General features: G+C 35.5%; 1 protein-coding gene across 8 annotated transcripts; it reads right to left on the bottom strand.

Moving 5' to 3' along the window:
• Window positions 1-3,692: 3,692 nt before the first annotated feature.
• LOC141672989 (cytochrome c peroxidase, mitochondrial-like) lies at window positions 3,693-6,767 on the bottom strand. 8 transcript variants are annotated; one of them, XR_012555779.1, is made up of 9 exons: window positions 6,679-6,767; window positions 6,314-6,475; window positions 6,017-6,144; window positions 5,757-5,896; window positions 5,199-5,234; window positions 4,855-4,934; window positions 4,312-4,764; window positions 4,030-4,118; window positions 3,693-3,921 (listed from the first exon to the last, which is right to left on the bottom strand). XR_012555779.1 is itself a non-coding variant. In XM_074479701.1 (7 exons), exons 2-7 carry the CDS (start codon window positions 6,373-6,375, stop codon window positions 4,623-4,625), a joined length of 588 nt encoding a protein of 195 aa, XP_074335802.1. In that variant the 5' UTR covers window positions 6,376-6,475; window positions 6,679-6,767; the 3' UTR covers window positions 3,693-4,622. The 8 variants fall into 8 exon arrangements, 5 of the variants coding, with proteins under 5 accessions (XP_074335802.1, XP_074335805.1, XP_074335803.1 ...); XR_012555777.1 differs by having other exon boundaries at window positions 4,030-4,764; XR_012555778.1 differs by having other exon boundaries at window positions 3,693-4,118.
• Window positions 6,768-22,415: the final 15,648 nt, after the last annotated feature.

The raw sequence follows: 22,415 nt of genomic DNA, 5'->3' as shown, positions 1-22,415 counted from the left end.
AAAATTGAAATTTCACAATACTCAACCTTAGATCGTGATTTTGGTATCAAAATGAAGGTCTCTTCACGAGCTTTGATTTGGTTATCAGAGCTTCACAAACGGATCAGTAAGGCTCTCAAAATCAATGAATCTTTGTTCAAGAACAAATAATACCCCCAAAATATGTTTTTCTATTTTCTGAATTTTTTTGATAAAAAAGGAATAATAAAATAAGATTTTCAGCTATTTATATTTTTAGAAAAATAAATACCCCAAAATCAATTAAGGGTGTTTTTATTCCCTAACTAAAATAATTAGTGGAAGGTAATGAATACAACACAGGGGGTGAATGTGTTTTGGATATTTTTAAGGCCTTTTGAATATTTATTGCTTGGTTAACAAAGTAGATTAGAAATGGAGTAATATTTTGTTAGCTGAAATAAAACTGTGCACATAATATTTCAAAACTCACTTAATTTTGTATTAAAATCAAGCTAGTGTTTTGCTACAAATCATGGTTTTTTGTAAGTAAAGAACTCAGCTTCTTCCTTGAGAGAGTTACAAGATATTCTAGATCTATTTGATACAATTTTTAAAAGTAAAAGATCAGTGTTTACTTTATAGATTAGTAAATATAGGTTTACACAACATGCAATAAAATGAACTAAACCCTACTTTAAGTTATCTCTAAAACTTTCCATTTCTGGCGTATTGTATCTTTACAGATCCTGTGAATCTGTAACTTTCCTTTGTCGGTTAATCTTGGCCTTTGATCTTGTACTCTTCAAGCTGCTTTTATAGAATTTTCAATCTAAGTTATTAGATCGTTTGTTGAATGATAATCTTGAATATTTAACTTGTCTGCATTCTATACTTAAGCTTCATATCGAGATCTCCATTTTGATCTATAGAGAACTGACATCTCGATAAATATAATGGCTTATCGAGATCTCTGAGTTCTCTATAAGTGTCTTTGACTTGTCGAGGTCTCTGAGTTCTCTATAAGTGAACTTGGCTTGTCGAGGTCTCCAAATTTCTGCATGTGAAAATGACTTGTCGATATTTCTGAGATCTCTATAAGCTGAGATCTCTATAAGCATATTGACTTATCGATATCTCTGAGATCTCTAATGAGAATATTGACTTGTCGATATCTCCAATCTTCATATCTTCATTTTGACTTGTCGATATCTCTGAGTTCTCTAATGCAGAAATGACTTGTCAATATCTCATAAATCTCTATATACATTTGACTTGTAGAAATCTTTGAGATCTCTAATGATAATTTGACTTGTCAATATCTCCAATTTTAATGTCTTCAATTGGCTTATCGATATCTCTAAGACTTCTCTATAAGCTGTTTTGGACTTCTCGATAAGTCATTCTGGAGTTCTCGAATGACTTCTCTATATGACTTGATCTGTGATTTGTAGATATCATGACTTTAAACAATTTTCCTAAAACAGATTTATTTAACTCCAAGCTTATTCACAATTTCTTTGAGGCATGATCTTCTTGATCTTCTTCCAGAGTTTATTCTTAGGCTTGAGACTATTTACAGAAAAATACTTTAGTCTAATCTTTGACATTTTTACAGACTCAAGTAATACAATACAAATATAGATTATCATACAACTAATTCTTAGGGATGTCAATTTGACTTAGTCTTGTTATAGTACATGCATGTCTTGCACCACAATCTCTCCCAATTTGTGAGAAGATTGCTTATCACAAATTCATGCCTGGTAACAAGACTAACCCCAAGTTTCAATAAAATAATAAAGATTACATAAAAATTGACAGAAATACAAGTACAACTATTATACATTGAATGATTACATGAGTTTGATAGATACATTCATTACTTGAAATCCTCATAGCTTGACTCCTTTCTAATGAGGTCCTTAATATTTACTAGCACTTGAAGTTCTTCTATGATTTCATTACCTCTTAGAGCTTCCATAAGCTTGAGTCACTCATCTAATGAATAACCATTCAGGTAACTAGCTCTGAATCTTGAAAATCTGCCATCTTTTATATTTAGAAAGTGTCCATCCTTAGAAAGTCTGCTCATCCCCTTTGCTTGAGCTCATTTGATCTTTGTTCATTCTTGCAAGTTCTTCTGCATATCTTACATCTTTTTCTTCCTTTTCAGCCTTTGCTCTTGCATTTCTTTCATCCATTTCTCTCACCCAAACACATAATACAGCCTTCCAAGCCCTTGTAATAGTGTCCTTATCTCTCATCAAGCTGATCATTCTTTTGAATTATGGGTTGAAAGTGTATTCATTAGGTTACTGCCAAGTAAAGTGAAGGTACCATCATCATAATATATCCTAAATTATGTATAAGATATAACCCAGACTCTGACTATTTCTTCGGCCAGCTGTTGAACATATTCTTCATCTGTGATGCACCAATTTAGTGGCAGAAAATCAGATTGATCATAACAGTCCCAGATATCCCTTTCAGTAACTTGCAATTTCTTTGGTTTTCTTCCAACAGATTTATAATGAGTTTTGACTGGTGGCTTGAATGAGGATAGATTTGTGATTTTCTTCAAGGTAGATTGACTAGATATGATTGGTATTTTGAGTAGGGTGTTTGCAATTGGTTTGTATAAAAACTTGGGCTTTGAGGTCAAGGATAGTTGAATGTTTGAGCTAATAGGTTTAGTGGTTTGAGCAGGTTGGATTTGGATTGACTGGACATTTTTCCTTGGTTCTGAACCATCCTCCTTCCTTCTTCTCTCATTACCTCTTTTCTTATCATCTCCATTCTCCTCATCTTGTTTCTTTTCTTTGCTACTAGTTACTCTAGAAGATTAACTTGGATTTGAGTTAGAAGGTTTTTGATCATCTTGCTTCTGCTCATCATCATCCTTGTCATCTCTTAAGTTGAATTGTGAATTTAGCAACATGGTATCTGCATTTTGAAGATATCTTCCCAAGATTCTGATCATCTCCTCATCTTCAATTTTCTTGGACTTGAGATCAGTTTCAAGAGACTTTATGAATCTCACATTCCATCTTACACAATTCTTTGGAACTATGAAGAACTTGCATTTTTTAGGTTGTGAACAGATGTAGACCACCCCCTTACTTGGATGAAGATAGGCTTCAGGAAAAGCAGCTATCTGAGTTTTTTGAGATCATTTAGCAGTTGGGTGTCCTCTGGAATATCTGGATTAACTCTGTCAATAATCAAATCAAACTCAGATGCCCTCATATTTTAAAGATTTGAGAGAGACATTTGTCCAAACCACAGTCACAATTCTTTTCTCTAGAAAGTTATCAACTTTGACAATCACAACTCTGATAAAATTGATGTTGTTGGCCAAGGCTCTTTTGTAAGTGATAAGTTATTGTGAAGAAACACCCTTAAGACTGTTAGAAGTCACTACGCCATAGGTGGCTTTTAGCAACACCAAAACTGTGTTGCTATAGACCCCTAAAAATGCTGCTATAGGCAAAACAAGGTCTATTGCAACACTTTTTCGGTATTGGGTCTAAAACCGTCACTATAGGTATCTAACCTTACATCATTGTCAATCTATATATTGCTATAGATATCAATTGCAACAGTATTTTCAGAATATATCAACACGGATTTGGTGTTGCAGTAGAGGTACTAATTGAAAAAAATTGGGTTTGTTTGTTTTTCTTTAAATTTTCACAAATGTAATATTATTAGACAAATATTTATATCCAAAATATAAAACTCAAAATAAATAAATAAATATAAAACTCAAAGAATCATTATATGAATCAAGTTCTATAAAAATTACATTCTAGTATAATTAAAAACTAATTGCAATATTATAGATTCCTACATTTCCCAACTTTGCCTTCTCAAGGGCTTTCACATGAGCATCAACCCACTCTCGCATTCTTTTAATCATATACGGTGTGATAGTAACCCATAAAGACATCTCCCAAGATCCTGTATCAGAAAGTTGGCACTTTAGTTAAAAAGTTTCTTGAAAAAATAATCAAAGAAACATAAAACTAAAAACTTGAATCAACAAAATATATCAGGACGACAGCCTACCAAAGTGGTCCAAGAGGAGGAGGAATATCTAGAGCAGTAAAGCCACTAATATATTGAGAAGCTGTTCCCTCGCCAACTTTCAATATGTACTGATTAGTATGATAAAAAAGATCAATTGGTAACATGATTATATATTACGTTGCACCTTTTTCAGATACAAGGCAATTTACTAGATGTCACAAGAATTACAACTACATTCAGGGAAGATGATGCACTGTATTCAAATAGAAACTAGATAAACTAGTGATTTATAGACCAAAACTGGTAATTTGTGATACCAACCTATCTATACGTTGTTTGAGTTTTTTCAAAAATCCTTCATTATCTTTCTCAGGAATCTTCACAAGTCTGTTTAGTAGGTCCTTCATTTCATTTTGTTTATGACTCTTTATTTCAAATTCTGAAAGTTCAACACCATCACTAATCAGATAAACATCCGAATCACTTTTCCATACACTCTTAACCTTTCCTTCTTCCATTACTATCAAAATGCAGAAGTTACTTGTTCCCAGGTACAATGCACCAACTCTAATACACAATGTCTCAGCAGGAACTTTTAGTTCCTAACATGTAAGCAATTCTAAAAACACACTTCAAGTTATACCAAAGACAAAATCAGAGAAGTAACGAATATCAGCATATTTGTCAACAAGGGGACAGAAGACAGGGTCTTCGAGAAGAGATTTGTCAGTAGGAAATTGAAGAAGGCCTTCCTTCTCGCCAGTCAAGAGCTCCCTATCAGAAACGAACAGTTTAAGATATAAACCAGCCTAATCTATGGAATATAATAATAAGAAAGTTGAGACTGTAGATTAAAGGACTCACGTGAAGTAAGAGTTATCAAAGATGAGAGGATTGGTTGTCCAGGGTCCTTCAAACCCAGAACGCTCCTTGCGAGCACGTCCCTAAAGGAAAATTATCAACAAAAAAACATCAAGCTACAAATATAATGACTAATACCAGCATTAGAAATTCACAATTAATAGGCATATATAGATGGTAGAATGTTTAGGCTTAAGCCAGCATATACCAGAGTATGGCCACCAGAGAGTGTAACAATAACATTGTCAGAGAGTCCCATAGTTTTGACAAACACATTTCTCAAATGATCATTTCCTGTATAAAAATAAGTAAAGAAATCTTTGAACCGCGTTTCTTAAATATGATACCTCAGCAGAAGGGTCTGCACAACAAGAATCCAGATTCTGCAGTTGAAAATTAACTTAATTAGGAAATTGTACAAAGTTGCAAAGATAAGTGCATGCATTGATGCCTTCCTGTTTACAGTGCAAGAAACAAGGTAATACAGAACGCTAATTTCAGGAATACAAAAGCTGCTTGAAGTTTTTTTCTTTTTGACAATTTAAAAAATAAACTATTAAGAAAATTAAGAACTCTCTATGAATTCTAATCACAATTGTAAGAGCTGTAGGTTAACTAGATGCATCAATCACCAAAACACAGACACTCGTGTAGAATTTGTAAGGATCCTTACAAAGAAATAAAAAAGACATCACAATCTGACTTTTACAGTCAGATTTGTCTTGGACATATTTAAGCATCTAGAAAGTTAACTTTTCAATACCTGATTTTATAAACCAGATTTGAAAACAGGTGACCCGTAGCTTTCTTTACTATAGAACTCCGTTAAATAACAGAAAATTTGATCCTGATTGCTTACCAGACCTAGTACTTATAGTTGTTCAAAGTTAGAACAGTGTGATTACCTTGTAGACAGGTCCAAAGCAACCTTCACCAAGTTTGAAGTTGTTAGAGAAGTTGTCAGTGGCATTAGCAATAGTTTTTAAGTAAAATAATGGTAGATCTTCCCTCCCATCATCATCTATCTGGTTTTCTATCATTACTTCTGCAAAAATTGAGACATGAACATGTGAAACCAACGAATATGCATTTTGGCGTGAAGTTTGCCACTTGACATGTACCAAAGAGAGCATTAGAATAATCTACATAAGAAAATTACAGCAACCTTCTCTATTTTGCTTCCTGCGCGTACATACATGCCACAGGTATAAGGCGAGTACACATGTTAAAATTGATACGATTGTTACAGCTACCATATTCCCCACAGCGTGCGTAAACATCACAGTATTTAGCCTGAAGCAATATAGACAGATTCCATGTTCTATAACCGCCAGTCCATGTATAGAGTACTACTTGCCCGTCAGGCTCTGTGCTTATCCTCATAAGCACCGATTTATAAGTATGTTTATACTTCATGGGAATACAAGTTCAATAAAATAAAATATATAAAGATTTATCCTACTTGAGGCTACTGCTGCACTCCTGGTTTTGGGGTCTAAGCTTAATTTCCATGTCCATAACCATAGTAGCCTCCACCAGAATTATCACTATTTCCCTGGTTCACATCTACCTAACTGAGGCTGAACGATCAAATTGCATTAAATTGAATCCCACATGTCAGCTACTGATACAAGGAATTTCAAGAGACATAATTCTCAATTAAAAACTCATAAATCAAAGTAACTAATGCACATATAGAAGGAATATACACAAAAATAATCAAGTATACAAACAGTATACTTAAAATTACTCATATACACAACATCAATGAAGTGCAAACAAATCGTACCCCATACAGTCAGAGTAAAAGATGGAAGAGAGTTATACCTCAAAATTGAATTGGTAGAGAGTTCGAACCCAAATCTTTTTCAAACCCTAATTGACCCTAAGTCCTCTATTGTACCCGTAATTGAATTAATATTATAATATTTTTTAATTGCATACATTACGTTTCTTCAATTAATTTATTACTTAATTTATTTTAAAATTTTAAAGCTATTATAGAATTTTAGTTTTTATAAAAAAACTATTTTTCTAATTTCAATCAAAATTTATTAGTTATATTAAACTATTTATAAAAATCTATTCGTTTTAATTTAACTTCAAATAAAGTATTTCAATATTTATAGAAAATCGCCCGCAAGGGTTGGCTCAGCTGGTTAAAGAGAGGAAAACTATCATCTTGGTCACAGGTTCGAATCCCACGGGAGGAGAATTTATGATTATGCCTCCTGAGTCAGAGTCTGTCGCGTGGTTTGCAGGCTATTGCGTGAGCCCGTAGGGTTTACCCAGTGCGCACCCGAAGGGTAGCGGCTGCGGGTTACCTACGATAAAAAAAAAATATTTATAGAAAATGAATGTATTATTCATTTGTGTATTTATACAAAAATCTATAATTATTTTGTTCAAATCAATTATTTTAAAAGAGAAATTAAATTTTAAGTTTAAACTAAAAATTTCTTTGTTCAGCCGCTTATAGCAACACAGCCTCGTCGGTTGCAATAGGGAAGACATCTATGTCAACACCGGAGATGTATTGAGCTATAGCAACATGTCTCTATGTCTATGATAACATCCAAATCAGGGTGTTTTGATAGGGTCATAATTTCATACCTATTGTAACGTTTTCTAAGGCAACACTAGACAAAAACGTGCAAATAGGTCATCTATGACGTAGTGAGTTCATTGAATTCTTAATCTTGACAAGGTCCTTCTGCAGCTTTTAGAAGTCTGTATTTTCCAACATCTTCAGATATTTGAGCTTGTGAGGAGCTTTGACCAATGCGAGTTGATGTCAATTTTCCAATCTCTTTAGATTTACCAGTTTCCTTAGACTGTTGTATTCAAACTTCTATCTCCCCCTTAGGCTTGTTGACAGGAAGGAGTACTGAAGTTGGAGTTTCTGGCCTCACAGCTTCAGGAAGAGCAGGTAGAGGAACATTCAAGGCACCTATGATAGCTCCCAAATGAGCCGAGTTTTGCATCTGAAGGTGTTTGTGGGAGTCCACCAAGGTCCTGATGTCATTTTGTTGACTCTGCACTAGAGAAGTGAGAGCTTGTACCCGAGCTGTGAGTGAATCATTAGAGGACTGTAGAGTTGAAACTTGCTGTTGTATAGATTGAAGTTGGAGATTTGATGATGTTGATGATTGTGAATGAGAGCTTGAAGATACTGAAGTGCCAAAAGTGGCTTGCACAACTTCCTTTATTCCTTCCATCAAAAGAGCTGAAGGCTCATATGTGCTTTGATGAAGTTGATTCAACTTGAGTCCGGTGTCATTAGAATTTGTAATGTGCCGTTGAACCACTTTATGCAGAGCCACAAAAGATTGCTTTAGATTTTTGACACTGGCATCCACTGTAGTTAGATCAAATCTTGTCATCTGTTCTGCAAAAGTCTTGAATATTGATTTGATCTCAACTTGTAAAGGGATAATCTCATCCATCTTCTCCCTTACCATCTTTCTGATTTTGTCTTGATGACCAGTCAAAGTCACTTATAGTGCTTTACCAAAGAGGTGAAAAGCTTTGATTTGAGCCTTGTAGACTTTATTGACTGCATCATACACTTCTTTTGGAGTGAGGACCTTGGCATTACTTCCTAAAATGGTTACATATTCCTCTCTGAATCCATCTCCAATGTGAAGTCTTTAGAAAGCCAAACATCCACATTGCCATCCTGCTCATCTTCATTCATTATTTTCTGCTTTTGCTTCTCAACATCTTCATTATAAGTGAGCAGAATTGTCTGATAGTCTTGATTTGTCATATTTGTAGTGAGCAGATGCTATGTGATGTTTGCAAGGCCTGGAAGTTGATCAACCAGAAGGTCATTCACTGTGGTTGGTTGGGATTGAGCATTTTGTAACCATTGTCGGATTGGGTGAGATGGTTGTTGTGAAGGGTTGGATGTTGAAGGAATATATGTAGGTTGTGAAGTGGAGGGTTGATCTTCAATAGAACCACCTGTGACAGATGTCACAGTTTGACTCACAGGTTGAACTGTGATTTTCACAACTTGTTGTTTTCCACTTGTGGTGGGAACCTCCATTGGAATTGGAGGGGAGTTAACTAGGTTACTGTCATGTACTATAGTCTCAAACCCTTGTGTTTCTTTCAAAACACTGTCACTTGAATGTGATGTACTTGCCTCCCCCATAGCAGGATCAATGGCAATTGTACTCCAAGCTTCAATTGTGAGTGCAACCCCAGCTAGGGTTTTGAGGGGAGTTTTTCCTGCAAGAGGAACCTCCAATTGAATTGGAGAGAATTTAGATAGCCCCCAAGTAATACTACCCTCAAACCTTACAACCTGTAAAGGTTGATTTGTACATGAAAGTGTATTGGTAACTGCCACGGGTTCTTCAATAAAAACTGATGAAACCCCTGCGTTTGTGTTGGTGTCATCAAGATCTACCCCAGCATGTAGCCTCTCACCAATTAAATTTGGATCCTAGGTGGTCAACACAGTTTCATGAACCATGTCACATAAAGTTGGCAACACTTGAGAATTAGATTCAGGTGCTTCATTGTATGAAGAAGAAATTTGAGAAATTAGAGTTTGAATTCCAGAGTTGAGTGTTGCCAGCTCCCCCTAAATGAATGAGGGAGCTTCCAGAGATGTACTCTCTTTTTATGTGCCATCCTTATTTCTCCTTTTCATACACTTGAATTTTTTCAAGTGTTTGTGCAGAATCTTTACAAGGTGCATTTGGGTGGATGCTTTGTTCAATAGAGCCACCCTGTTGAGAAGATGCCTCTAGGAGCCACCCTGTTGAGAAGATGCCTCTAGAGTCTATTTTAATCCCTGTTTTACAACTACATCCTTTTGAGATGATGCAGAGGTGGCTTAAGTGGTTAGCTCAATTTATTTCACCTTCTTTGTTTTCTTGACCAAGGGTGACTCTTGTTTTGTTTGTTCCTCACCAATCTCATTTATTACAGCTAAGGGTGCCTACTTTCTCTTCTTCTTACTTACTTCACCCTTTTGAGATGATGAAGTGGTTGGTTTCCTAGCTTCTAGTGGTAAAGAAGAAGGGGTTTCACTATGGGAAGGTCCCTGTTGGTGTTCCTGTGTTTGTTCTTTCACAAGTACAGGAGACCATTACTACACTGGATGTAACTATAGACCTCATGTCATGCATGGGGTAAGGGTAAGTCCTAAATCTCTCCAACATAAATGGAGTGATTTTGAGACTCACACTTACCTTGTTCTTTGTAGTAAGTGAACCAAATAAAATTTTAGACATTTGCTTACAATTGCCTATTTGTGTCCTATCTATACCATTAAGTAAATGAATGTCTGGAACTTTATGATTTATAGGAGACATTATAAACCTAGGAAAGAAGATTTCCTTACCTATTGAAGACAAAGGCATAGTTGACCTTGTGCTTAGTTCCTACTGAATTAGCATCCCCATATTGATGTTTCTGTTGTGAGCCATGGAGAATACCAGTTTCTGAACTACACTAGAAATGTTATCATACCCTGTCTTCCTACATGTGAATGCTCTCACAATGGAGTCAAACAGGAATGACCATTCCTTCCTCAAGTTCTTCTTGTTTAGACTGGCTAGGTTGATCCTTTCACTGTAGTTGATGAAGTCCATGAATTCTGCTAGTTCATCATGAGTAGGAACCTCCATCAAATTTTTAGCAGGAATGCCAAAAGCCATGTTCACATTAGTTTCTAAAAATTCCACTTGTTGACCCTGAATTGAGCAATTAACCACCATGGAAGCAATTTGGTTCTCATGCACCATTGTTCTTATCAAAGCTGTGTTCCAGAAATCCCCTAGAACATCCAAGTACAGGATTGGATTTGCTGTTAGAGCACCTGCAAAGTAAGTTTCAGAGAGAAACTTCACAAAACTCTTGAAAGTATCAGGAGCCTGATTTGCATCAGTAAAAGCGAGGTAATTGGTGTCTTCCTTTGGGATGAAAGGTGTAACTATGTTTAATGCCATTGGAATAGTTTGAATTTGAGTGGGTAAGAAAAAGTAGAGAGAAAGGGTTTGAAATGAGAGAGCGGTTGAGAATTGGAAAAATTAGGTCACTTAGAGATCTCGAAAGCGTAAAGAGGTGTATGTCGAGATGTCTGGGTATTTATAGTAAAAGGTAAATTACTTATCGAGAACTAAAAATGGACGTTTGGAATTTGCTTATCGAGAAGTTATATTGAGAGAATAGATACATATCGATATGTCATTTTCCTGATTCTTATCGAGAACTAGAAAATGACTAGTCGAGATGTCAGATAAATACCTTGTTTGTCTTGAATGGATTGAATTGTTTCCAATTTTTATTTAAATAAATCAAAATAAAATCAGACTGATTCTGTCAAAAGTATTTTACCAAAATAATTTATAAAATTAAATTATCTCAGTTCTGAGTTTTTGATAAGTCTAAAATTTACATTTGTAGAGAACTCTGTGAGTTAGCACTAATAGAGAACTCTACAATGACTTCTCGATAAGTCATAATAAAGTTTGTCAAGAAGTCTTTCGAGAAGTCAGAAAAGTGACTTATCGAGAACTCACTCGAGAAGTCTTAAAATGGCTTGTCGAGAAGTCAATTAGATTTAATAAGGACTAATTTCTCTAAATACTTTTGTTCTTTTTGACTCTGTCTTATGCTAATTTCACATATTGAAAATGTAAAATAACACTTAGACAATTTTCTTAGAATTAAAAAATTCCAAACTAAATTTTGACTTATGAAAAATAAATATACAGAGATTTCTGAAATATTTATAACTTATATTGCAGTTAATTTCCAATTAAATCAAATTAATTTTTATTTCCTAGAAATCAATCTACTGCAAAATATTTGACGAGTACTTGCCTTTAGGATGAAGAATTTAGCATTCCAATTTCACCTACAAGTCTAGTGAAAGTTGCTTCATCCAAAGGTTTAGTAAAAATGTCAGCTAATTGTTTTTCTATTGGAATAAAAATAAGCTCAATGGTACCATTTACAACATGTTCTCTAATAAAATGGTACCTTACATCGATGTGCTTTGTTCTATAATGATTAACTGGATTAGCCATAATAGATATAGCACTAGTATTGTCACACATAATTGGAATATTATGTAACACTAGGCCTAGTCCATTAGCAGATTTCTAATCCAAAGCAGTTGAGCACAGCAACTTCCAGCAGCTATGTATTCAGCCTCAGCTGTGGAAGTTGATACAGATTGTTTCTCTTGCTATACCGGGATACAAGTCTTTTTCTAAGAAACTAACAACTTCCACTAGTGCTCTTTTTGTCAACCCTGCATCCAGCAAAATATGCATCTGTGTATCTAACAGCTTCAAATCTTGTTCCCTTAGGATACCATAATCCGAAGTTTGGAGTCCCCTTTAAGTATCTGAGAATTCTCTTCACAGCCATCAAATGTGATTCCCTTAGATTGGCTTGAAATCTTGCACAGACATGTTGCAAACATGATGTCTGGTTTACTTGGAGCATAATGAGATGGAATAACCATATCACCATCTGTAGATTCCTCAACTCTAACCATAGAAATGAAAGGCCCATTTTTGAGAATCTGAATATAGAGTGGACTAACCATCTTGAGAAACAACAACAGTTTCTTTTTCCAAAGAGTGTAGTTAGCTTTGTCAAAGGTGGGAATTTTAATGCTACTGATTTTCTGTGTATTCATTCTTCCAAGATCTCGAATTTGTTTACTTTCATATTTTGCTCTGATACCACTTGTTAGGTAATGAATTACACACAGGGGGGGTGGATGTGTTTTAATGTTTTTATGCTTTTCTTGAACTATTTTGATTTTTGAACAAAGTAAATCAAATCTTGTAGTAAGATGTGTTATAAAAGAAATAAAACATGTAGCTATGAATAACACAGATCTTTCAAAACTCACTTAATTTTATATTAAATTTAAGAATGTTTTGCTACAAAATTTCTAGGCTCTTTATTTGTTAAAGAGCTTAGCTTCTATCTCGAGAGAATACAAGAGTTTCTGATATAATTGTTACTACTAACAAAGGACCAGTGTTAACTTTATATCACAGTTAACTTCTGGTTTACACAGTGTATAATAAGACATGCTTTTTACTTTAGTAAACTGTCACTTATCATTTCCATTTTAGGAAAAATATATCTTCCATTTCTGGCTTAGCATATCTTTGCATACTGTGTTAACTTTGATCTTCCTTTGTCAGTTATTCTTCATCCTTGATCTTGCACACTCTTCAAGCTGCTTTTTGTAGACTTGTCAATCCAACTGGTTGGATTGTTTGTTGATTGTTAATCTTGGATATTGAACTGATCTACAATTTGTACTTTGAGATTTTATCTCAAGATCTCCAGTTAGGCATATAGAGATCTTAACATCTTGATAAGTATATTGGCTTATCGAGATCTCTAATACTCCATAGTTGATTTGACTTGTAGAGGTCTCTGAGTTCTCTATAAGTGAATTTGGCTTATCGAGATCTCTAATCTTCATATCTTCACTTTGACTTATCGATATCTTTGAGTTCTCTAGTGACATATTGACTTGTCGATAACTCAGAGTTCTCTAGTCAAATTTGACTTGTCGTTAACTTAGAGTTCTCTAGTGAACTTTGGATTGTCGATATCTCCAATCTTCATGTCTTCAATTTGACTTGTCGATATCTATGAGTTCTCTAGTAGCTTTTTTGAGTTCTCTATAAGTCATTTGGAGTTCTCGAGTGACTTCTCTATAACACTAAATCTGTGACTTGTAGAGATCTTGACTTAGAATATTTTTCTCAAAACAGATTTATTCAACTCCAAGCTTCGTCATTATTCTTCTGAGACATGATCTTCTTGATCTTCTTCCAGATAGATTTTTTAGGCTTGACACTGTTTATAGAAAAAGACTCTAGTCTGCTCTTTTGATATTTTTACAAACTTTAAATGTTAAGTACAAAATATAAATTAAGATTACAATACAACTTACTTAGGATTGCCAATTTGACTTAGTCTTGTTAAAGTACAGGCATGTCTTGCACAACAATCTCCCCCAATTTGTGAGAAGATTGCTTGACACAAATTCATGCCTGTTAACAAGACTAACCCCAAGTTAAAATGGAAAATTAGACTAATATAAAAATTGACACAATTACAGCAATTGTACATTAGATGATTTTGAGTTTGACAATTACAAGCATTAGACAAAGACTGTAACTTTTAATTCTTCTCTAATGAGGTTTTTTAAATATACAAGAATTTCCAGTTCCTATATAATTGGAGTCCATGTTAGAGCTTCTATCAGCTTGAGTCTATCTTGCTTTGGATAACCATCTAACATTTCAATTCTGAATTTTGAGAAAGAACCAGCTTTTACAATCAGAAATCTTCCATCTTTAGAAATTCTTCTCATCCCTTTAGCTTTAAGTTCTTCTGATCTTTTGATGTACATTTCAATCTCTTCATCAATCATTCTCCTTTTCTCCTCATACTCTGCTATACCCCTTGCTCTTCTTTCCTCTCTAGCAATCAACCATTCAGCTAGAACTGATCTGCATGCTCTTGTAGCAGTGTCCTTATCTTTCAACAAACTTATCACTCTCTTGATTTCTGTTGGAGAGAGAGTGTCCATCAAATTGCTGCTCAGAAAAGTGAAGGACCCATCTTGAAAGTAGATTCTTACTTCCTTTTAAGTAACAACCCAAACTCTAACTATTTCCTCAGCCAGTTGTTAAAAATAGTCTTCATCTGAACTACACCAGTTTAAGGGTAGAAAATTATTTTGTTTGAAATAATTCCAGATGGCCCTTTCAGTGACTTCAACTTTTTCAGAAGGCTTAACTTTCTTAGGTTTTCTCCCAACAGATTTGAAATGAGTTTTGTGTGATGGTTTGACAGAAGGTAAGGTTGAGATTTTCTTAAGAGATGTTTGGCTTGTGGTGATTGGAATTTTTAGAAAAGAATTAGCAGTTTGCTTGTATAAGAATTTAGGCTTAGAGCTTTGAGGTGATTTGAGATTGTTGACTTTGAAGGTTGAGCTGAAGGTTGAGCTTGTTGTGTTTGGTTTTTTAGGGTTTATTGTGGTTCTGATCCATCATGATTCTTCTTGCTTCTCCTCTCACTCCCTCTCTTCTTCTCATCATTCTTCTTTTCATCACCCTTCTTCTCTCCACTCTTGCTTCTAGCTGCCCTACTAGATTGACTTGGATTTGAGCCAGAAGGTTTTTGATCATTTTTCTTCTGCTCATCATCATCCAAATTATCCTTGTTAATTTGAGTTTTAGGCAAGTTGGCTTCAACATCCCTTAGATATCTCCCCAATAGCTTAATCATCTCTACATCTTCAACAAACTTACTCTTCTTTCCCTTTAAAGCAGTTTCCAGGATCATGATTAGCTTCTTGTTGGCCATGACATACTTTTTAGGAATTTGGAAGTGTTTGGTGGTAGGACATATGTATGCTACTCCCTTGCTTGGGTGTAGGTATGCTTCTGGAAAAGCAGCTACTTGAGCATTCTTCAATTCAGCCAGCAACTGAGTGTCTTCATGGATCACAACTCTGACTTTATTTATCAGAATATCCAACTCAGATGTCCTTCTTGAGATAAGATAATTGAGGGACACCTGCATACACCTATCTACCCCAGAGTCATTTATATTGAACACTATCCTCTTCTCCTAAAAATTGTCTTTAGTTACCAAAATCACCCTCAATGAATTTATTGTCCTGTCCAAGGTCTTTTTATAGGTGAAGTGATTATTGTTGAGAGAAGCCCTCAGAACCTTGAGCAATTTGTCAAACTCCCGGCTCAGACTTGGTCCTTCAGCAGCCCTAATGAACCTCTTCATACCTATATCTACTTCTTGAACTAAGCTCTTTTCAGCACCTTGTACATTTTGAGTAGATGATCTTTATTTTCCAGCCTAGCCTCTATCTCTCCCTTAGTCTTGTTGGTAGGCATGAGAAGGGGAGTAGGAATTTCAGACCTTATCTGTTCAGGAAGTGATGGTAGAGGGATGTTGAGCTTCCCTATGATGGCTCCCAAAGCAACTGATTTTTGCATTTGGAGATGCTTATGAGAGTCCACCAGGGTCTTGATGTCTGTCTGTTGACTCTTAATTAGAGAAGTCAAAGCCTGAACCTGAGCATTGAGAGATGCATTGGAGGTTTCCATAGAAGCTACCCGTGTCTTGAGTTCTTGAAGGTCTAGTGGAGAGGAGCTTGTGGTAGAGAGAGCAGTAGATGTTTCAAATGTAGCTTGCACATGTTTCTGAATTTCATCCATGACCAAAGGTGAAGGATTGTATCTTGCAGTGTGCATTTAATCCAACTTCCACCTTGTATCATTGGAGTCAGTGATGTGATCTTGAACTACCTTGTGCAAGGCTACAAAAGAGTCTTTCAGCTGATTCACACTCTTATCAATCCTACTGAGATCATACCTTGACATTTGTTCTGAGAAGGTTTTGAACTGGTTTTTGATCTAAGTTTTAGATGGGATGATTTGGTCCATCTTTCCCCTTACCGTCCTCATAATCTTGTCTTGATGTCCATTCAATATGATTTGAAGTACTTTTCCAAAGTTGTGGAAAGCCTTGATATGAGCTTTATAGACATCATTGATGGAATCATACACCTCTGGTGGAGTTAGGGATCTGGCATTGCTGCCCAGAATTGTGATGTATTTCTCCCTGAATTTAGCTAATACAACATCCATTTCAATTGTGAATTCCTTGTCCACCCAAGCATAACAGTTAGCATCCTGACCAGCTTCATCAACAATTTTTGCTTGAGTTTCTTCAATATCAGCCTGTCAGGTGAGCATGATAGCTTGGTAGTCCTGATTTGACATGTTGGATGTGAGTAGTTGTCTTGAGATTTGTGCAAGACCTCCAAGTTGATCAACTCTGAGATCTTCAATTGTTAAAGGTTGATTTTCAGTGTCTTAGAGCCATTGGGAGATTAGGTGTGATTGAGATATGGAGGGTTGTGAGTCAGAACCACATGTGACTAAAGTCACAATTTTACTCACACATTGCTCTGTAGTTTTGACAAGTTGTTGTTCCTCACATATAGTGGGAACCTCCAATTGAATTGAAGGGGATTTGACTGGGTTACTGTCATGTGCACCAGTCTCAAACCCTTGTGCTTCTTGCAAAGCACTGTCACTTGAATGTGATAAACTTGCATTCCCCATAGCAGGATCATTGGCAATTGTACTCCTAGCATCAACTGCTAATGCAATTTCTGCTAGGGTTTTGAGGGGAGTTGTTCCTACATGAGGAACCTCCAATTGAATTGGAGAGGATTTAGATAGCTCCCCCTCAGGAGTACTACCCTCAAACCTGACAATCTGTGAAGACTGATCGCACATGAAGGTGCATTTAGTATCTCCATGGGGTCTTCAGTAAAAACTGATGAATCCCCCATAATTTTGATGGTGCCATCAAGGTCTACCCCAGCTAGTAGCCTCTCACCATCTGATTGTAGTGTTTGGGTGGTGAGCAAGGTTTCTTCAACCAAATCACTTGATTTAGCTTGCACTTGAGAAATGGATTCAAGTGTTGTAGGTAAAAAGAAATTTTTGAGATTGGAAGTTGTTGCTCAGAAGTGAATGTTGGCAGCTCCCCCTGAATGGATGAGGGACCTTCAAAAGATGTGCCCTCATTGTATGTGCCATCCTTATTACCCCTACCATACACTTGAATTGCTTCAGGTGCAGGCTGTGTAGACTCTGTACAAGGTGCATTAGGGTGAATGCTCTTTTTAATAGACACACCCTATTGAGAGGATGTATCTAGAGTCTGTTTAGTCCCCATTTTTACAACTGCATCCTGTTGGGATGATACAGAGGTGGCTTGAGTGGTCAGCTCAGATTTCTTACTCTTCTTTGATCTCTTGACCAGAGGTGACTCTACTTCTGTTTGATCCTCACCACTCTCATGCATAACTGATAAAGTTACCTCCCTTCTCTTCCTTTTACTCACTTCATCCTTTTAAGAAGATGAGGTGGTTTTTCTTAGCTGCTAATGGTTGGTTTAAAGAAATGGTTTCAGCTTGGGAAGGTCCCTGTGGGTGTTCCTGTGTTTGTACTTTCACAGGTTCAGGAACCATAGATGTACTAGTTTGTGCATTGGATCTCATGTTAGGCATTGGGTAAGGGTAAGTCCTAAACCTCTCCAACATGAATGGAGTGATTTTCAGACTTACATTTACCTTGTTCTTTGTAGTAAGTGAACCAAATATTATTTTGGACACTTGCTTACAATTGCCTATTTTAGTACTATCTATACCATTCAACAAATATTTGTCTGCTACTTTATGATTTAAAGTGGACATAATGAATCTATGAAAGAATATTTCCTTACCTCTACCAGACAGGGGCATGGTCATCCTGGTTGCAAGTTCTTCCAGGATCAATAGACCAACATTCAAGTATCTGTTGTGGGCTATTGAGTACACCGGCTTCTACACCACACTTGGAATGTTGTCATACCCTGTCTTCCTGCATGTGAAGGCCCTCACCACAGAATCAAATACAAAGGACCATTCATTCCTTAAATTAGTCATGTTCAAGCTTGATAAGTTGATCTTTCCACCATATTTGATGAAGTCCATAAACTCAGTCAATTCATCAGAAGTTGGCACCTCCACCAAGTTTGCAGTTGGAAGACCCAAGGCTATGTTCACATCTTGCTCATTAAACTCAATTTGTTGGCCTCCAACTGAGCAAGTTACCACCAGAGATACAGAGTTATCATTCATAACAGTCCTTACCACAGCTATTGTCCAAAACTCATACAGCACATCCAAGTACAACACTGGGTTAGCAGTTAAAGCTCCTGAAAGGTAAGATTCAGACATAAATTTTACAAACCCCTTGAAACTATCAGGGGTTTGGTTAGCATCAGTAAAAGCTAGGTAGTTTGTTCCTTTCTCTAGGATAGTTAATCTAACAACATTGAGTGCCATTTGTGTTTAGTGAGAGTGAATGGGTAAGAAAAATTAGTGAGAAAGGAGCAAAAACGAGAGAGTAATTGATTTTGGGTTGAAAAGCTAGGTCACTTGAGATCTCGAAAGTTGTAAGTATGTATGTGTATCGAGATATCTGGGTATTTATAGTAAAAGCAAATGACTTGTCGAGAACTTAAAAAAAGATGTTTGGAATTTGTCTATCAAGAAGTCATTTTAAGAAAAGAAAGACATATCGATAAGTTATTTTTTTAATTCTTGTAGAGAACTAAAAATTTAACTTATCGAGATGTTAAACAAAACCCAGTTTGTCCAAAATGGACTGAGTTTGATTCCAACTTTTATTTGAATAAATTTAAAATAAAATTAGAATAATTTTGCCAAAAGTATTTTACCAAAATAATTTATCAGATTAAATTATTTCAGTGTTGAGTTATTGATAAGTCTAAAAATAATTCTTGTAGAAAACTCAGTAAGTTAACACTTGTAGAGAACTCTACAATGACTAATCAATAAGTCATAATAAAGCTTATCGAGAAGTCACTCGAGAAGCCAGTAATTGACTTATCGAGAACTTATTCGAGAAGTCTTAAAATGACTTGTCGATAAGTCAATTAGACTTATCGAGAACTCAGTTCTCTATATACTTTTGAACAGTTTAAGTCTGCCTTGTGTTAATTTTACATTTTAAAGATGTAAATTAACAACTTAGCAGTTTACTTAGAATTTTGATAAATTCCAAGTTAATTTTTTGCTTTGAAAAATAAATATGCAGAGATTTCTGAAATATTTATTATTCATATTTCAGTTAATTTCCAATTAAATCAAATTAATTTTAATTTATTAGAAATTAATCTGCTGCAACACATTAACTGAGTTTTTGCCTTAGGATGAAGAATCAAGCATTCCAATTTCACCTACAAGTCTAGTGAAAGTTACTTCATCCAAAGATTTAGTAAAAATATCAGCTAATTGTTTTTCCGTTAGAACAAAAATGAGCGCAATAGTATCATTTGTAGCATGTTCTCTAATAAAATGGTACCTTACATCAATGTACTTTGTTCTAGAATGATTAATTGGATTAGCTACTATAGATATAGCACTAGTATTACCACACATGATAGGAATTTTGTGTAACACTAGACCATAATCCATTAGATGATTTCTAATTCAAAGTACTTGAGCACAACAACTTCCTGCAGCTATGTATTCAGCCTCTGTTGTAGAAGTTGATACAGATTGTTGTTTCTTGCTATACCAGGATACAAGTTTTTGTCCAAGAAATTGACAGCTTCCACTAGTACTCTTTCTGTCAACCCTGCATCCAGCAAAATCTGCATCTGTGTAGCCAACAGCTTCAAAACCAGTTCCCTTAGGATACCATAATCCCAAGTTTGGATTCCCCTTCAAGTATCTGAAAATCCTCTTTACAGCCATCAAATGTGATTCTTTTGGATTGGCTTGAAATCTTGCACATAGACATGTTGCAAACACGATGTCTGGTCTACTTGCAGTTTTGTAAAGCAATGATCCAATCATCCCTCCACAGCTTGAAATATCTACACACTTGCCTTTTCTATCTTCATCCAACTTTGTTGCAGTAGACATAGGTGTAGATGCAGGTGAATAATCAACCATGCCAAACTTTTTTATTAAATCTTTAACATACTTAGTTTGGCTGATGAAGATTCCATCACTTCTTTGACTGACTTGTAGTCCAAGAAAGTAACTTAATTTCCCCATCATACTCATTTCATATTCACTCTGCATAAGCTTGGAAAATCTTTGGCAAAGCTTTTCATTTGTAGAATCAAAGATGATATCATCCACATAGATCTGAACTAGGATCATATCTTCACCATGTTTCTTGTAAAAGAGAGTCTTATCTATAGTACCTCTAGTAAAACCATATTTTGGTAGGAATTCTGACAATGTATCATACCAAGCTTTAGGTGCCTGCTTTAGTCCATATAGAGCCTTGAGTATCTTGTACACAAAATTTGGAAATTCTGGATCTTCAAAGCCAGGTGGCTGTTGCATATAAACCTCTTCTTCTAACTCACCATTTGGGAAGGCACTCTTGACATCCATTTGATACACTTTAAAATTTGAATGTGCAACAAATACTAGGAAAATCCTTATTGCTTCAAGTCTTGTAACTGGAGCAAAAGTTTCATCATAATCAATTCCTTATTCTTGTGAGTAGCCTTTTACAACCAACCTTGCCTTGTTTCCGGTAACTACACCATTTTCATCCATCTTGTTCCTGAACACCCATTTTGTTCCAATAATGCTTCTATTCTTTGGTGCAGGAACTAACACCCAAATTTTGTTTCTTTTAAATTGATTAAGCTCCTCTTGCATTGCAGATATCCAATCAGGATCCATTAGAGCTTCTTCAGTTTTCTTGGGCTCTATTTGACACGGAAAGCATGCATGTAAGCACTCATTAGCAGTTGCACTTCTAGTCCTCACACCAGCAGTAGGATCACCAATAATTGCTTCTCTAGTGTGACTTCTATCCCACTTCCTTGTATGAGTTTGTTGACTTATACATTCATCATTTTCTTCATTAATGGTATGACTTCCAGATCCTTCTTCTCTTTCTCCCCCTAAGTTTGTGCTATCAAATTCAGGTGTTTGAGATGAGCTTCCATTCCCATGATTTTCCTATTCAGTAGACTCTTCATTCAATAACAATTGTGTATTGACTTCATCTTTACCATCAGAATCATTATCAATATTGAGGTTTTCAAATGCAAGGGTTTCAACTTCATTTTCATCAAGACATTCCAAGCCTGGACACTTGTCATCATCAAAAGTCACATATGTACTTTCCATAATCTTCTTTTGATCAATCACATAAACTTTGTAGGCAGTTTTCTCCAATGAATATCCCAGAAAAATTGCTTCAAAAACTTTTGAGTCAAATTTTTCCCACATATTCAAAGTTGTCTTTCAAAATGTAACACTTGCTTCCAAACACATGAAGATGCTTTACAGTAGGCTTTCTCTTAGACATGATTGAGTAAGGTGATTTTCCATAAGCCTTGTTAATGAGATATCTGTTTTGAGTGTAGCATGCAGTGTTAACAGCCTCTTCACAGAAACTTGTTGGCAACTTGGCATCTTGTATCATTGTTCTAGCAGCTTCAACTAATGTTCTGTTCTTCCTTTTAAATACTCCATTTTGTTGAGGTGTTCTAGCTGCTGAGAATTCTTGAACAATGCCTTTATTTTTGCAGAATTCACTCAATGTTGCCTTCCTGAATTCTGTTCTATTATCACTTCTCAATCTTTTTACACAATTATGATCTTCAATCTGTTTTTCTATCTTCTTGATGTGCTCAATTATGATGTGTGGAGTCTCATCTTTAGAGTGCATGAACTCTACCCAAGTGTATCTTGAGAAATCGTCCACCATCACAAGTGCATATTTGTTCCTTGAAATTGATAAGACATTTACTGGTCCAAACAAATCCATGTGAATAAGTTACAATGGTACACTTAAAGAATTTACAGTTTTTGACTTATGACTTGATCTTTTCATTTTTCCTTTCTGACAAGCTTCACAAACTTCAACTTGAGCAAACTCCAGATTAGGCATGTCTCTTACTAACTCCTTTTT

This window comes from Apium graveolens, chromosome 7 (assembly GCF_009905375.1).
Source record: "Apium graveolens cultivar Ventura chromosome 7, ASM990537v1, whole genome shotgun sequence".
Lineage (NCBI taxonomy): Eukaryota > Viridiplantae > Streptophyta > Magnoliopsida > Apiales > Apiaceae > Apium > Apium graveolens.
Note: the sequence above shows the minus strand (reverse complement) of the source record. Positions and strands in the feature narration are given on the sequence as shown.